General features: G+C 34.6%; 1 protein-coding gene across 1 annotated transcript in view; it reads right to left on the bottom strand.

The window, feature by feature from the left end:
• Positions 1-348: 348 nt before the first annotated feature.
• adamts3 (ADAM metallopeptidase with thrombospondin type 1 motif, 3) overlaps positions 349-17,381 on the bottom strand; it is a 102,843-nt gene continuing 85,810 nt past the window's right edge. Inside the window, exons 20-24 of the mRNA XM_088912203.1 lie at positions 11,746-11,905; positions 10,521-10,653; positions 4,626-4,833; positions 3,787-3,904; positions 349-2,939 (exon numbers count right to left, since the gene is read on the bottom strand). Coding sequence (XP_088768329.1) covers positions 2,377-2,939; positions 3,787-3,904; positions 4,626-4,833; positions 10,521-10,653; positions 11,746-11,905 — 1,182 coding nt within the window. The 3' untranslated portion in view covers positions 349-2,376. The remainder of the gene's footprint in view (positions 2,940-3,786; positions 3,905-4,625; positions 4,834-10,520; positions 10,654-11,745; positions 11,906-17,381) is intronic.

The following is a 17,381-nucleotide window of genomic DNA, read 5'->3' as shown; positions in this document are numbered from 1 at the left end:
CCTTCAAGGTGACAGAAAAGCAGTAACACCAGAAAACTGAGAGGCAGTAGTATTGATCACCATGCTCTCCCGCTATAAAAGTCTCATCTTGCCTGGGCTCTTGTGAAGACATAAAGCTCAGATTTAATTATATTAGTCTTGATAGCTTGATAAATTGTTCTCGTATGTATTTTCTTCTGGCTGATACTTTGTAGTATAGAAGTCAACAAGTAATTGTTAACACCTTTTTAATAATTTCGGTTTTATAAATCTGAGGTGTAGCTCAAGGGTAAAGAAAATATGTCTGGATACTGCTGACACCCAAGTCATTGATAGATGTACTGTAATTGAAAACGCAAAAGTTGATAAGACAGAAAGTTTATTCTTTATTTGTATGTGCTCCCCAATACATCAAACAGCATCAGTAGTGTACAATTAAATGAACTCTAAAAGGAAACAGTGAAAGCAAGACATGATATAAAAAGAAATACAAGAATTATAGCATTCATACTTTAATGCATGGGGAGTGCTGAGGATATATAATACCTATATATCTATCCTATATATCTGTTTGAGGCTCAGGGATTGTCAATATAAAACTCTATAAAAACTAGCTTCTCTTTGACCATAGAAAGCCTTGCATAAACATAGCAGCAATTCTTTAGAGGCAGCAAGTCAACAGGTAACATTACAAACAACAAAAAAACAAAAATAATGTAGCTTAGCACTATGTGCTTCAAAACTGTTAGCTGACAACTGCAACTACACACTACATATTGCGATTTCTTTTATTACCTAGCCCAATTTTAAAATGGGGAAGTCGTATTTGAATTTAAAACTTTTCTTTTTACTGTTAAAAATCTGAAATTATACTACAACTAATATTACTTAGTGCTACGTTTCACTGTGACGAAAACAGCTTTGTTTAGTGTCAACATTATTTTAGCTCTACATTTGCTGTGATGAACAGCTTAGTCAGGGAAACTTTGACATATACAAACTGCTAGTTTTAGTAAACTATTCAAAATCCTTAGTTGTTTGTTGAAAACATTGTCAAACGTTAAATTGACCTATTATTCCTAACCTTGGTTGATATTTAGTTTAATTGTGTGCTCTGTTTAAATGATTTTGTTACAATCTTAAGACTTTCTAGAAATGTTGGCAAATACAGTATTTAGTTATTGTTTCTAATTGTTTCTGATCAGATATACTACATAAGATACTAGAACATCAATATTTAATAAATACTTTAAGTCCTCAATCCTATATACAACTGCTATACATCAACACACAGAAGAGAGTATGAATCGTTGCACTGTGAAAACAACTGAAAAAATTTAAAAAGACAGATCTTTGCTATTGCAGTCAAATGCATTGTGGTTGTGATAATATCCTTTAAAATAAATAACTCTCTCAACCTTTTTCAGGCAAAATGAAAGACATTTTATACAATATTCTTTACATAACAGCCCTTGTAAGTCCAGCTTCACTTATTAAAAAATCCCCTTGCAAGCTCATATGTTGTTTTTTTTTTGGAATGTACAGGTACAAGAATATTACAGAATACGGCTTTTAAATGTATTGTTACAATACTTATGAGACTTCTCAATCTTTTCCATATTCTGTTTAACCATTAGCAACATAATATTACAGTACCATTGAATAAAATAGATTTTTTAAATTACAGATTTAATTTTAAGCCAGCACCATTTGAATTATTAAATAATTGTAAGTGGTATTGCATATGTATCTTAAGAACATATTTTTGGCAGCTTTATGTAGGTTATATAATTTATTAAAAAGAGAAACTGCACCAAAGTTTTTTTTAAATTGAAAACCAGTTTGCAAAACAATGTAATTTTTTCCCTAAATTTTTAGTTAAGGAATGTAGGTAAAGCGATTATACTGTATATAGTAGGCACCACAAATGTACTTTTAGAAAAAAAGTGATTAGCTTGCCTTTTTAAAAAATAATACTGACATTTTGCATATACACTATTTACAGAACAGCTGCATATGCTTATAAATATCTAATGTTGTTCAAATATATACTTTGAAAGAATCAGAAAATAATAAAAAATAAATGGATTCTGTAAATCTATATAACTAGAAACATTTCCTAATCTGTACCGCTGTGTCATCTCTTATAGCTTTAGCTGCTGTGCAAATGTTTAAGGCAACAGTTGGTTCACTCCTAGAGGATATCTTCGGTGTTTTTCCACACACTGCTGTGGGAATACTGCATGTTCTTAACAGCTGCTGGAGGAATGGAGCAACACAAAAGTGAACCAGCACTTTTTTTTTCTTTTTCAGTAAAATGACTAATCTAAAGTTAAAGATGCAAGACATAGCTACATTATCTGCAATCGCAGAGTCCAGGTTGGAATCAGCTTGACTTCATCTCTCTACACCTAATGATTTTCTGGGCCACCTTCTTTCCCCCACTGTGTCTGACTTGCTTGACTCAGCCCCCAGGGGCAAAGGGACTGTTGCATCCCTGTCATGTGGAGTTGCTAGTGCACTAGCTGTCGGAAAAGGTGAATGTTTGGCACCTTTATTGAAATGTCGTGCAGCCTGTCTATGAGTCTTTCTGCTTGCTGGAGCAATTGTCTTTGACGGGGAATCAACTGATTTTAGCTCAATGGCAGCATGAATACCCTTCACGGCGTGGTCTGCTCTTGTGTGTGCCCTAATGCTTTGTAAGGGTTTGCTAGCAGAGAGGGGAATGGAATGATTTTGTTCAGCAGAAGATAAGGTAGTGGTGATTCGAGAAGTGCGGGCAGAACCAAATCGGCTTTCTGGATCAGTGTCAGTAGCTTCAGACAGCAAAGAAGGGACAAGAGTGCCACTGCGCTTGCTGCAGGATTCACAGCAGAGTTTGTTGTAGCCTGGGATAGAGCAGTATCGGGCAAGCACCTCCATCTGACAAAATATAGACTTGTCTCCAGTACAAGGTTCATCTGCAAGAAAAAAAAAAACATACAATTATGCATGATTTGTTTCATTTCAAGTTATTGTAAGAGGTCCCAGGGAAGGGTCATTTATAACTGGTATTTCCTGAACGAAACACTGAAAATACTCGATATAGACCTGGGCAAGATGGCCACCCAGGATAACCAGCTGACCTGCTATTGGGAAAAGCCGACGCAGCAAAACAAGGAGACACAGCTGAACTACATCAGGAAACAGGATATAAATGCCCCCAGAAGCGATGAGCCGGTGCGAAGCCGATAAGGTGAAAGTGTTTCTGAGGAAGGAGAGATTTAGGAGTGTACTGAAAGGAATTTAAGAATAACGGACTATTGGATACGGTTTTGACTAAGATTACGGATTATGGCTTGGATACGGCGCAGAGTAGTGTGGACATACGGATTTAGGAATTTGGATCGTTTAAGGATACTGGCAACGGATTGCGGATCGGATTTGGAGAGACGTGCCAACGAAGACCAGTGTGGTGTGAGTTAGATCTCTTTTACACCTGTTTTCCCCCGGCGACACCACATTATATTGAAAATATTCTTTGTATCTTGAATATGAAAGAAGCTACAAGAACATTTCTACTTCAGAAATCAAGGTATTCCTACTGTATACTGTATTTAGTGCTAGATAATGAACTATAGTGAGCATAAGTCATATTAAGATACTGTGATATTAGTGTATATTGGAGGACCAAAATGAGAATAATGTTATAATAACACACTCAGTAAAATGTCATTGAATCTACAACAACCTCAAACACTTTTGACTACTAACTCATAACTGAATCGTATCAGAAAACAGTCTTTTCTCACAGACGACTATCCTTACCATTGCAGGGAGCAAGCTTGCATGGTCTAGTTGTCTCAGGTTTTTCTCCATCACACTGATCTCCAACACGGCAAGTGACCTGCCTTTGTTCTACTCCCTCTCCACAGGTTACTGAGCACTGTTGAGAAGCACAAAAGTACAGCATTCATCTTCCCCCTTTGTCATACAGTACATGGTTGAACAATGTCACCCGAGGATTAGAAAAATGGATCAAACCTAATTTGTCTTTTCTCTCATGCAGAGAATTGTTCTCCTCAGATACATCACAATTGTTGCAGAAAACTGGTGACAAATTTCCAACAGGATTATATTATCGGATTATATTTTAATACTGATTTTAGTCACAAAAGTCACGAAATTCATCTTCTCTTATCGTAAGCACAAAGCCTTTTCTAGCCCTGATTGATCTTCTTTTACGTCTTCTGCACAAAATAGATATATAGTTAATGATTACAACTGCTTCATTAAAAGATAATCTAGGCTCCATTTCTACATGGCCAATAAAAACATTTATAAATTTTTATCACTTAACAGGGTTTAATAAATCTCTTTTACATCACCAGTTCATTCAGTTGTTTTTGGGCTATTAAGACATAAATCAGTAATGTGGTTAAGCCGTTTCATAACATCCGAACAGAAAATAATGCCAAGTACCTTAAGGATAGTTTCAACAGATGTAGAAAGATACATGATCTAATGCCAAAAAATGTAATATTTTGATAGTAAACCAGATAAAATACAAATAATACCCTTATGTCTTTAACACCATATAAAGCTGTGTGGCTATATTTATATTAAATGAAGCTTCATAATCATCTTCCACAAATAAGCAATCTAACCTCTGACCAAGATCCAGTCTTCCACTGTCCAGGGCACGGAACTCTGTTGCAAGGTTTTCGGCTTTCAGGCTTTTCTGCAGCACAGTATTTACTGTGAACAGAGCGATTATTCCCATCGTGAAGAGGCTGTATACAGCGCACAGTTCGGATCTGGTAACCTGAGTTTCCACAGGTTTTAGTGCAGTGTTCCCACTCTTCTGCTTTCCATCTGTATTTAAAAATTATATATATATTACAAAGCACCTGACCATTCTTAGCTCTTTGATTCTGAAAGACATGTACAGTATACACTCTCAGCTGTATTGCAGATGGTTGAAACAAGCAATGGTAAAAATACAACACTTAAGAAAATAACACTATTGCAATTTTATTTTATGATAAACCAAAGCTATGTTAATTTTGAGTGTACTAATTTTTGCTCTAATTACATTTCTGTTCCTGGGGAGGCCTTCATCATAGGCTTGGAAATTTCCTTTGGATAAGTGTTCCCTCAAGCATCAGAAATGTGATGATAAAATAGTATTTTATTTTCAGCATCCATCACTGTGTACATGAGAAGACACCACAAATAAGAAATAAAACCACCAAGGCTACAGCCACTAAGTTCATCTGCATGATTATGCTCAACACGGACTATAATCAGCTGCAAAACAAATGGTCCCTGAAGACTCCTTCTATTCTGGGCTTTCAAACCAACCTTGTGCAACCACACATAAGAGTTGCAGAGATAATTATTTCTACACTATTTCGTTCACCTGGAATTTTTACTGCAAGCTGACAGGAGGGATAATTGTTTATCAAGCTTTGAAATTACATAAGTACAGTTTAATAACCAAATAAACTAATCAAATTAGGGAATAACGGTGTTTCAAACAAAGGGCATGAATGCTTGCCTATGAATGTACCACAAATCACATTGAATAAATAAGCCAAATATGTTATAAGTCAAAAGGGATAAAAAACAACCTTTTAACTTATCCATTTACATTTGAATTTACAACTGTTATTATGCATGTTTTCTATTTTGTGTTGTTGCTGTTGTCCTACTTTATATAACATGATAAATTTAGTACTTCTGTTTGAAACCCAATGCAAAGTCCTAGGTTTTATTTTTTTAATTATAAATATTCATCATTTAAATGTATTAAGTATTTTATCATCTAGTTCATCCTACACACAGAACTTTATTATCAGTTCTTCCCTTTTCTGAATCATTAAATAAAAAGTGAGGATTTAATAACAACAGATTCAAAGAAGCAATCCAAAATAAAATTTAGGCAAAAAGAGTATCTGGATGTGCATGAGCAGCATATTTCATTTATGAATTCCAAACTAAGCACAAAACACTACATTTGTACAAGGGAGAGTGGAATATAATACATTCAAAACACATCAGTGGTGTAAGGCTACAGTATATTCAAACTTTCCATATGCTTTGTAGTGAGAATTTAATCTGTTAAATAACATTAATCCTGGATAACATGAGGTTTAATTTGTAGTGTTAAAGAAATTCAGGGGGAAAATGCCAATTGGAGTTTTTTTCTGGAAATGTAAATCTAAGAACACTCACAAAGAAAAAAAAGCAAATTGTTATGTATAAAACAAATGAGCAGAAATGTTCTTAGTTAACTTCAGTAAATGCACACATTCTTTAGGTTATTATATTTTATCTTTGTATTACAAAGTCATTTAATATTATAATGGAAATCCGTTAAAAGTGCACTATTTGTTTCGAACAGACTAAATTTACATGCAGGAACAGTAAATAAATTTAGTGATCTACTTAGTGTGTTTTTTTTTGTTTCTCTGCTTGTTTTCCAATACCTTTAAAACCTTCATGATATAAAATTGATATAAAACGTTACATAAAATGTTAAAATGAGCACAAAGTACATATTTAAACCAAGTTAAAGCTTCACACTATATACGTGATATTATTCATTCAATGACTTCAATTCCCAGCCACTTTGATTACACCAGATAAACTGACTACATATTATTTTATGAAGCATAATAAGATGCCCCATCTTCATAAAATAAGATGATTTGTTTCCCATCAAACTACTCAACCATTTAAATGTATTAATTTGACTCAACTTTCAGTTGTTACCATTTACAGCATTTCTTTCTGGACAGATTTCAGAAAGAAAACACTAAACTAAGGATACTGCATCCTCTTATAAACTCTGCTCACTATATACTGCCCACTCCTCTCTGATTTGTGGTTCTACCCCTCTTTTTATTAACCCTCTCATTCATCATTGTTGATGGATTCCAGGTATGGCTGTAAATTTGGTTTTAATCCCACTTCACCTCTAAGCTCCTTTCACTGCAAATCATATTTCTCAAATCTGCTGGGAAACACAGTATTTCAGAATACACACATTCTTGTACTGTACATAAAGGTGTGGGACATTATACAGTATATAAAAGTCAGTTGTTTAACCTAAATCTCCACTGAACTCCATGTTTGTGTCAAAACTCTAGATCTTAGCCTTTTGTAGAAACTAGAAACTACATTGATATATGTAATATTAGACTAACTATGCATCCAGAATGGCAATCTTTGAGAAATGGTTTTGGCAGTTAACAATCATATTTGCAGTTTGATTCAATTTACTATTTTCCATATCTATAAAAGCAAATTAGCTCCAATATATTCATATTTCAATTCAATCAAGGCCATTATGTTCCAGTGTCACTTACTGATGTGTTAGAATCTTTGTAATTTAAGCTTTCTTAAATCACAGTTAAGTAAGAACCATCCTTTCAGACCCATCTTTTTAGTAGTTGTTGTTACCGTTCCCTCTGGAACACTGTTGGCCAGGCATATTACTATAAGCTGGCATATATGATCAAAGGATCAGAGATGTCATGCTGCATGCAAAGTTGAAAACTAATTAAAACGTACAGTTCATGGTATTATTAAATTACAATGCGATAACATATTTTGCTAGATTTGCCTTTATAATTTTAGAAGAGAGGGTCAAGGCTAAACTGCTTATATTTTAATAATTCATGTACTGTATATAAACATACTATTATTATGAATAATACATTAATTGTTATCACATACTGGAAAATAATGAGTTCATGTGATTTGTCTTAAAACTGATTAATTTCACGCTTTAGCAATGCATTTACTCAAACCTTTTCTTTCCCTGATCTCAATACCAATATCAATCTGATTCTTCTGAAATCTTTAGCCTAGATTTCCTCAGAAGAAAGAAGAAAAACACTGAATAAAAATACCAATTTTATTATGGGGATAATTTCTTATCCTTGTAATTATTTTAGAAATTTGTAAATTTGATTTTTTTATTGTTAGCTGTCAAATAAGTGTAAAACACAACAATAATGATAATATCTCAGTATATAGCATGAGGTATATATAGCATGAAGACTTGGTGACTTGGTCTTGTTACAGTATACTGATTGTTATTTTTCTTTGTCTGTTGTAAACCACAATTGCCATTTCACAGTGTGTTAATTGTATAGTGCATGCCATCTATACAGTTTTTGTCTTCACCCAGGCAGATGACTCCTCCTGGGTTATATTTAGCTATGTATTATTGGGAAAGTTGGGAAAATGCACAACTATGTTTAGGAGTAGGTGGTGGAGTTAGAAAATGTCTGCATTGCCTCCACAATTAACACCAGTGTGATTTAATGAATGTGCATTGGCAATTGTAATTTACAAAATCAAAGACTGTGGCTCTGGTTCTTCAACACCTCTTACATTTAGAGAGGGATATAACACTGCTTTTCCCTTCAAAGAACCCTTTGCAGACTAGTCAAATTTAGTTTTCATTGAAGATAGCTTTTGCTAATTCTAGTTGACAAATAATTCAAAACTGAATCAATAACCTGGGTTGCATGGACATACAGTATGTGTTCAACTACTCACATTCCCATTGGACATACTGCACAGTATATCTTATATCCAGTTACTTTACTCTACAAGAGAGTAGTAGACCAGAATTAAGAATGAAGCTTTGCAATTAGAATTTAATAAATACATCAACCAGATTAATTTAACTTGTCATCAGTGATTAATTGAAGAGTATTCACTAATTTTCAGTCAAAATAACACCCATATAAGTATATTTACTTGGAAGCATCACAACTGCAATGATAGTTTAATTACCAAACCTTACCCAATTAGTTTGTCATGAGTTTGACATGAATCACCATAAACTGATACATTTAAAATATTTTTAAAGTTGAAGCCTTTATAAACACAACAATGCTAAAAATCGGAATTATTTAATTGAAAATAACCTGAAGGTTTTCATTAAAACAAAACAAAAAATAATTTGTATCTGTTAATGGAATATTCGATTTACATTTTACTTTTTATAGCTGATTTATTTAAGAAATATTTTTTACATCAATTTACATAATATTAGCAGTTAACTAAACAATATACACTACGGCATATACTGCACAATCACACCATTGGTTTTATTGGGAATTAAAAAGAAATCTAAATTGAGAAATCTGGGAAGCTGAAAAGTTCTCACACATAAGCAAACAGAGTCTGGTTAAAACTTGTATCACCCAGGCTTTCAACTGACTAAAGCAATGTAGAAATCACTGGATTGAATCAGGGCTTCAACAATAAATGACAGGCTATGAAAAGGATTCCCCAAGGGGCTATGAACAAACCGCTAGTGTGGCCAGGATAAGTTGGATTCATACATCCTCAGAATAACCTCTGCTTGTCAAGCATCTGTGAGTCTACTAGCTTTCAGGCACCTGTAGACCTGGTGTGCTTAACTAAAAGCTTTCATCAGTTTTGTATCATATATTTGACTATAATTGGTGCTGTGTGAAATCACTGAGTGAAACGATGCAAACAGCTTGACAGTGCTGGTAAAGCAATTTATTAACAATTTCAAAAACTGGAAAATAAAATTTAAAAAGGCTGAGATACCAAATAAAACAAAATGATAAAACTGCATGTACTGTATGTTGGGTACTCTTAAAATAGTGACAATCTTTGAGTGGATTGACACATTAGAAGGTAACCAAGATTAAAGGTAACAACAGATTCAGTTATATTTAAAAGAATAACAGTACATTGAGCTATATTTCAGAAATTTTACAGGGATTGCTTACTTCATAACTAAAATCATAATGTGGCAAATGTTACCATTGTTAGGTTTTGATGTTTGGTACTCCACAATAACACTGGAACTAACCAGTGTCTTCAAATCAGAAGACAGCTAATACTGTATGCTACACTTCTCAGCATACATTACATTAGATTCTAATCTGAAGCACATGGCACACCAAGAAGTTTAATTTTATATTTAATTTTATATGTGACTAAGAAAAGAAGCCTTTTCAAATATGATAAAATCCCTACCACCCAAAATAAATAACATTCTCCAAATCCATCCATGTGAGGAACTCTCAGAGTGTTAATGCTTACTGTACGTCTTCTGAAGCATAAACTGCAAAGATTAAATAATCTAGAATACAGAGCCAATTATTCAGCATATTATTAACATTAGTAAGCACTGAAAATTAAGGACCTAGAGAAAAATCTCTACCAACTAACACAGCAGTCATAACGGAGTCTGGCTTTAAAGACCAATCTGTCACTTCTGTGTATGACAGGGTATATAGATATTTAAGTTGTTCTCTATTTCAAAGAGTATTTGACACAAAATAATGACCACATAAATGTGAATTAATAAAAAATCTTTCATATCATATCCTTCTCAATGTGTATCATAAAGCCATTTCTATATACTGTATGATTCAATAATTATTGCGAGGTTGTAAAAAATCTCCATAGTGTTCTAACAGATGAAGGCCTATCTGTTTTACAGGGTTTCATGGGACTACAAAACACTTAATAAAAAGATGATGCAGCTTCATACTCACTGTGGCTGAGTGCAGTCCTGGAGATTGCACATCCTGCGAATTGGTTTGGGCTTTTTACTTGCTTCGCAGTGATTGCGGTGAACCATCTTGCTCTCTCCCTTTTTCCGGCATCCGTATTTAGTGTATTGAAAACCTGTATTAAAAACAATTGGTACATTGACATGTTAAACAGAAAGCAAACTTAATTGCAATATCTGGAAGAGTATCCACAGAACATAAAGGAGTGCAAATAAGCTTATATTAATTTAATATCTCTCTCTTAAAAAAAAACTTTTTAGTTCCATAAACTTTTTTCAATATTACTATATGGTTAGAGTGGTATCAAAGGTTCAAATATTCCAGTGCAGTTAATAAAGAGTCTTCAGCCATCACATGAAACATTTAACATAAGCTTCTTTAAACTAATTTTAGATTTTGTGTTTCTGAGTAGGTCATTCACATTAGGAAGCTCAGGTTTTGGATGATTTGTGCACAATTATAAATATGCATTTGTCATATCAGAAGCCAAACACTTCAAGAAAACTTGCAGTACAGAACTACCAGCTTTGCAAACTTTAATCTCCAGCAGTGACCCTCATCTCAAGGAATTCTCATTTCTGACACAAAGACACTGCTTCCAGCAGTGATAATGATAATGATAATCTTCATTATTTTGGATATTTTCTTCACTGTTGCAGACTGTCAGCATAATTAATACTTCTGTTCTGTGGAACAAAAAATGAGTTCCTAGTATGGTGCATAGATCCTCCAGTCAGGACTAACTTTCCAGAGAAGCCCTGGATTGCTTGCAGTGTGTCAAAAGATGAATGGCTGCATGGGTAGGTGAGCTGGAAAAGAATGTCTCTTCTTCCTTATTCTCCACATGCAGTTTTCTTTAATAAGAATATCTCTTTGCCTGTGCTGAATCTTGTGGTCTCCTGAAAGTCAGGGAAAATAAAGAAGTTCCCATGGAAATAAGATAATTTTTTTAAATAATAAAAATATGTATCATTTGTGAGTCACTGCTGGAGAACAATGTTCATGACATTAGAAGAAATACACTACAGCTCACCTACTTACTTATATTTACTATACTATATTTACTGTACATATTCATAAATAGTTCAAAATGATTAGAATGTTTGCAAGAACCAAAACATATTTAATCATATGAGGATGTGAATGGGGTAGCAATTATTTAGGCATGATCCCTACCATGAATATCTAGGTAGAGAAGTCATATTACCTCCAGCGCAGGGTTGAGAGCACTGTGACCAGCTCTTCAGGGCCCATTCATAGGCATCTTCCTGGATTACATCATTATTACTGATATTAGGTAAAGAGTCCTCATGTACAATATATTTGTAAGTCAGGGTAGATTTTGTCTCATTGTCCCGAGGTATGATCTAAGGGAAGAAAAAAAAATGAAGTCAAAGCTTCATGGTACTGAAAAAAACACCCACATCAATGTTTGGATAGTGCATGTTAAATCATGTTAAATCAACATACAAAACTATGAAGATGTACTCAAGACAAGCCTTTTTTAAATTCCACCAATACACGTCATCTCTTTGTTGACCTGCTAAAGCCTTTCTTGAGCCTCAAAGTTCATATCATGAAACAGTTGTCTGCTGACTTCCAGTATTAACAGAAAGTATTGATTGCCTAAATTCCAGTAGAATGAATATGGAGGCTGATGTCAGATGGCTTTCATACAGATGCAGCCATTCAAAATGCGCGGGCGATACCGCATTATTTTCCGGTATGCTGTACGCAGTCTACCGCAAGTTACCGGTAAATACCGCTAGCAAAATAATAGTATCCGGAATTTCCGCAAGGTGGAGCTAATAAAGCTCAACCTCTCATGTTTGAGCTGTAGCCATCAAAGTCTTTAACGAAGATATTAATAATAGTATTAATAATAAATGACCTTGGACAAGCTGTAAACTCAAAGTATTGCCCTGGTCCACATTCTTTTTTTCATTGACCGTCTTTGTAAAAGTAACACCACAGCATTTCGCAATCACGCATTTTTTTCCAATCATGCAAAGTACAGTAATTTTTGAGAATCGATTCACCATGCCTTACACATGCTCATAAAAGAGATTGATTTAGGAACATAAACATATTACCGTATGCAAACTGTACTGTATACAGTATGTATATGTATATTTAATGTCTTAACTGTGCCCGTTTAAGTATTGACTATTCATATCTAATTTTACCACTGAAGGGAAATCTTAGTAGCTGAGCATAAAAAGAATAGGAGCATACTGCAACGCGTGTGAAGGCCATAAACGATATTAATTTTGGAACATAAACATACAGTATATGGCTGGTCTCGGTACTTTAAAGAAAACATACACGAAACATGGTTTCATTATGACCAGAATCTGTCTTGAGATATTTTTAACTTGATTTACAGTATTTGAGAGGTATGTCTTAACACCGATACTACAGTGCTTAAGTACTGCTCACGTATATGTTTCTAGGTTTATATTATGCATTTCATACGGTCAAATTACTTTTGAGCAACTAATAAGAAGCGCGAAACGGTATGCGTTTTAGTTTCGTTTCGTGCTGGGACTGTGCTGTTAGTTTCCTGACTCCCATGTCACATGGTCTGTGATTGAAACCTGTAATACCGGTTTAATTCGTCACAGCCAGCACTCCGGTTGTAAAGTAGAAGCAGGCGAGATTTCCAGCGAAAAACACCTCCCCCTTCTTCAGGTGTGAGGGTCTTCTGCTCAGAATGAAACGCTAAAATGTAATGTAGGCTCTGAATGGGTTCAATTGTGATTTGGGCTTGATTAAGGTCGCTGCCTTTCATCTAAAACCCTACTTGAATCCTTCTAAACTAAAAATCAGTGTTTGTGAGTTCTAAATAAAGAGGTATCCAGGTAACAGTGAAACGGGCGGACAGTCTGGGGAGATCGCCCGTTTTCCATGTAAATAGTTCCCTGGTTCCGCACCCCTTGGTGTTTCTCTCGCTCTCTCTCGGGTCACCTGATCATTAGCTCGAAAGATTTGAGTGCTTTGTATATATTCTAATGGTAGTGGGGGCAGGGTGTGTGGGAACAGGTTTGGTTGAAATTGCATTGGAGATCTATGTTCTTCACACCTGAAACATTTTCTCTGAAAGCATTTTCTTCGCAGTTTAACCGATCTTGTTACAGCATGTTACAGTTTACTATTATTAACCATATTAATTTTAAGTGCTTAATGTAAAATCTTGTAAAAATATATTTTCATTGTTCAAATATACATTAAGTCTGACTATCATATAATAAGTTAAATACAAAACTAAAGAAAAAATAGGGTTAAATATAATTCAAAATATTTTGCTAACAATGTTAACTGTTTATGAATAATAAAATGTATTAGCTAAGGAGTAGGATGGCACAGTTGTTAGTATGTTTTTTGTTTTGTTTCTTTTTCATAAATACAACAGTAGTACCTGATGTCTCAGTGGCTTTCAAAATTAAATTATGCATGCAAACCTGTGAACTAGAAAGATAACTAAGATATCCATCCATTTATAATGGTGGCAAAGTGGTTAGCATTGCTATCTTGCAGCAGTGGGGTCCTAGGTTCAATTCCTGCCATCCTGTGTGTGTGGGGTTTACATGTTCTCTCTGGGTTACATGGTTTTTCTCCATATGTGTGATATGACTCCCTCTCGCACTCCAAAACATACTGGTAAGTTAATTGGTTTATGGGAAAACTGGCCCTGGTGTGTGTGTGTTTGTGTCTGTCTGTCCTGTGATGGACTGGCGCTATGTCCAGGGTGTATTCTGCCTTGTGTCCGTTGCTTACTGGGATAGGCTCCAAATCCTCTGTACTGGATAAAGAGATTAGAAATGGAAGTAAAGGCACTGTGTGGATGGAACTATACACAGTGTTAGAAACCCACTATGAAATGGCAGCATCTCACTGAGAATAAAATATTTTATACTGCTGGCTTAAGGAAACAGCCTTTCCACCTCTCTTGCACATCAGTATCCATACCTAGTTATTTAAACAACTTGCCTCTAATTATAAACATCTTAATATGCTGGCTCTGTGGATCCGCATCAGCTATGTTTGCCCATTCCTTCAATTCATGTGCATCCAACACACAGTTCAATGCCAGCAACTACACATAATCTAAAATACAATCCTTATTTCAGTATCTATGTAAACATATAGTCTGTTAACTTCATCATCTTCATCAAAAGTATGCCTAACCCCATTAGGAAGTGTTCTTGTTATAAGTGTATTCCTCAGCTTTCCCCAAACTATCTTCTTCTTGCCAACATCTCTAGTCTTTTATCCTGCAATAACTCAGCCAACACTTAAATCTCCAAAAGCTGCTTGTGTTAATTTCTTTAAATCACAAATATCATGTGTAAATACTGGCCATGTAATACTCTGCATTGTGGAATAATAGTTTATTTTAAAGGGAACTAGAGAAACTAAGAACTAGAGAAATCTAGTTTTTTTCTAGAATTAATAAATGCACATCCTGTTCACTGGGGAAATTAAATCTACACTGAGCAATCTTCAATATGTTCAGAATATGACAGCAAGAATCCTATCAGGGATGCATTACACCTGTTTTCAAGTCCTTGCACTGGTTACCTATCAGATTTCGAGTCAACTTCAAAATCCTTATCCTCCTTATATACTGTCCTACAACTGTTATTATTGATCTCCGAATTATTGTACTTGACATGACTTCATTCAGCCTTTCCTGAACGTCTATGACAGGCAGAGAGAGTGCTGTTTCTGGTGCGATCTTTTACAGCTGACATTTCACTGTTTTAAACGAACAAGAAATTAGATTGCTCATAAATCACTTATTCTATATAAACACAGCGTGATTGCCCTCCGAAAATCTTCTTTTTCTTGTTCGTTTTAGAGACCTTGATCGAAACTGATTTTAGATGTCAGAAAGGATTTATTTTCTCTGTATTTCCTACATTGCTTTGTCGAGATTTTAACTTTATATCTAACTTTATATCTAGGCTCAGATTTCAACTATAAATCGTACAGTAATTAATAGCAGTAAATACTGATGTTTATACATAAAAAAGTCATGCCTTGGAGTATAGACCCCCAAAGGAATGCCATAGACTCAAACTGCAAAATAAACACATACAGAAAGAAAGTATTTGTATTGTAATTGCAAATCCTGGTACTGTATGAGTGATTGGTATGACTTTCCTCATTACAAATCTCTTATTAGAATTTAAATTTCTCTGTAACTCCAGGTCAGAACAGAGAAAATGTAACTGCCTTAAGGAGTTTACGATTATGAAAAATAGAAGGATAAGCATGATACGTATGTCTTCTGTCATTTTCTAAGTCATGTTACTGAGCACCAAATCTTATTGAGAATATGAATCCATTTAAGGTTTATACCATTAAAGTAACGATTTATTCCATGCTGAAAATGTTTGTACCAGACTTTTTTGAGGCCTGTTTAATTGTGTCTGAAGTCTGATGTTGTAAATTTTATTGTTAAAAAGATCCATGAAAATGTCACTACTAAAGTTAGCTGGTACTGTTGGTACTGTAAGTGGCAAGTAGAGCTCATATTTTAGATTTTGTGTAGTTGCTAGCGTTGAACTGTGTGTTGGATACACATGAATTGAAGGAATGGGCAAACATAGCTGATGCGGATCCACAGAGCCAGCATATTAAGATGTTTATAATTAGAGGCAATTTGTTTAAATAACTAGGTATGGATACTGATGTGCAAGAGAGGTGGAAAGGCTGTTTCCTTAAGCCAGCAGTATAAAATGTTTTATTCTCAGTGAGATGCTGCCATTTCATAGTGGGTTTCTAACACTGTGTATAGTTCCATCCACACAGTGCCTTTACTTCCATCCATTTCTAATCTCTTTATCCAGTACAGAGGATTTGGAGCCTATCCCAGTAAGCGACGGACACAAGGCAGAATACACCCTGGACATAGCGCCAGTCCATCACAGGACAGACAGACACAAACACACACACACCAAGGCCAGTTTAAATCTAACCTCAGAACCTTTCTTTTCAGAAGACTTAGTGTCTGTATCTGCTTCATTTTCTAATTTTGGTAGCACCTCTAACTGCTTGTCTTTCTTATATGCATTTACTTTGTAATCTGTGGTCCTTTTATCTGTTTTTACATCTACTGTATTGCTTTGAGATGCCACCTTTAATGGTGATATATCAAATAAAGTTTTTTATTATTGTTATAGGGAAACATGATCAGATTGTCCCTGGTTCAGAAAAAAAGATCTAAAGTATACTAGTTTGTCACTCTTCTAATTCCCTTTGCTAAATGACTTTTCATACTAATCTGATCAATCTAACTGCCAGTTTTCTGTGCTTTCTCTATCCTGCTAGATTTGCAATTATTCTGAAAATTTTCATCTTGAAATAACTCATTTCTAAATACCTTTTTCACTGTTAACATCTTGCAGCAACTCTGCGACAAAATATACACTCTGACAGTTCATCCTGCTACCAACATTAAATAGAACAAATCTTAAGATTTCTATATTTATGTCTTTATTTAGTGGTTTCATTAGTGACAAAGGCTAAACTTTCTTGGAAAAATGTCTTTTATGTGTTGTGGAAAAAACTGACTTGCTTTAACAAAATATGTTTACAAATCCTTTCACCTGGCATTTTCGTAGTTAGAAATTATGGAACGCTCTGTTAAAAGCAAGGGAGTTTTTATGTCCGTTGCAGTTCTTTTGCAACATGAATATAATTATATCGTTATTAATTTCTTGAGATACGCGATTCCATATTATATTCCCTTTTAATCAAATTCTAAAAGTATGCTTGTTGACTCCGGTATCGTGTTAGTTAAAGACTTCGATGCTTAAAATGTTTAGGGAGAAATGG

This window comes from Atractosteus spatula, chromosome 3 (assembly GCF_055471065.1).
Source record: "Atractosteus spatula isolate fAtrSpa1 chromosome 3, fAtrSpa1.hap1, whole genome shotgun sequence".
Classification (NCBI taxonomy): Eukaryota; Metazoa; Chordata; class Actinopteri; order Semionotiformes; family Lepisosteidae; genus Atractosteus; species Atractosteus spatula.
The sequence above is the reverse complement of the archived record's forward strand: the minus strand, read 5'-3'. Positions and strand labels throughout refer to the sequence as shown.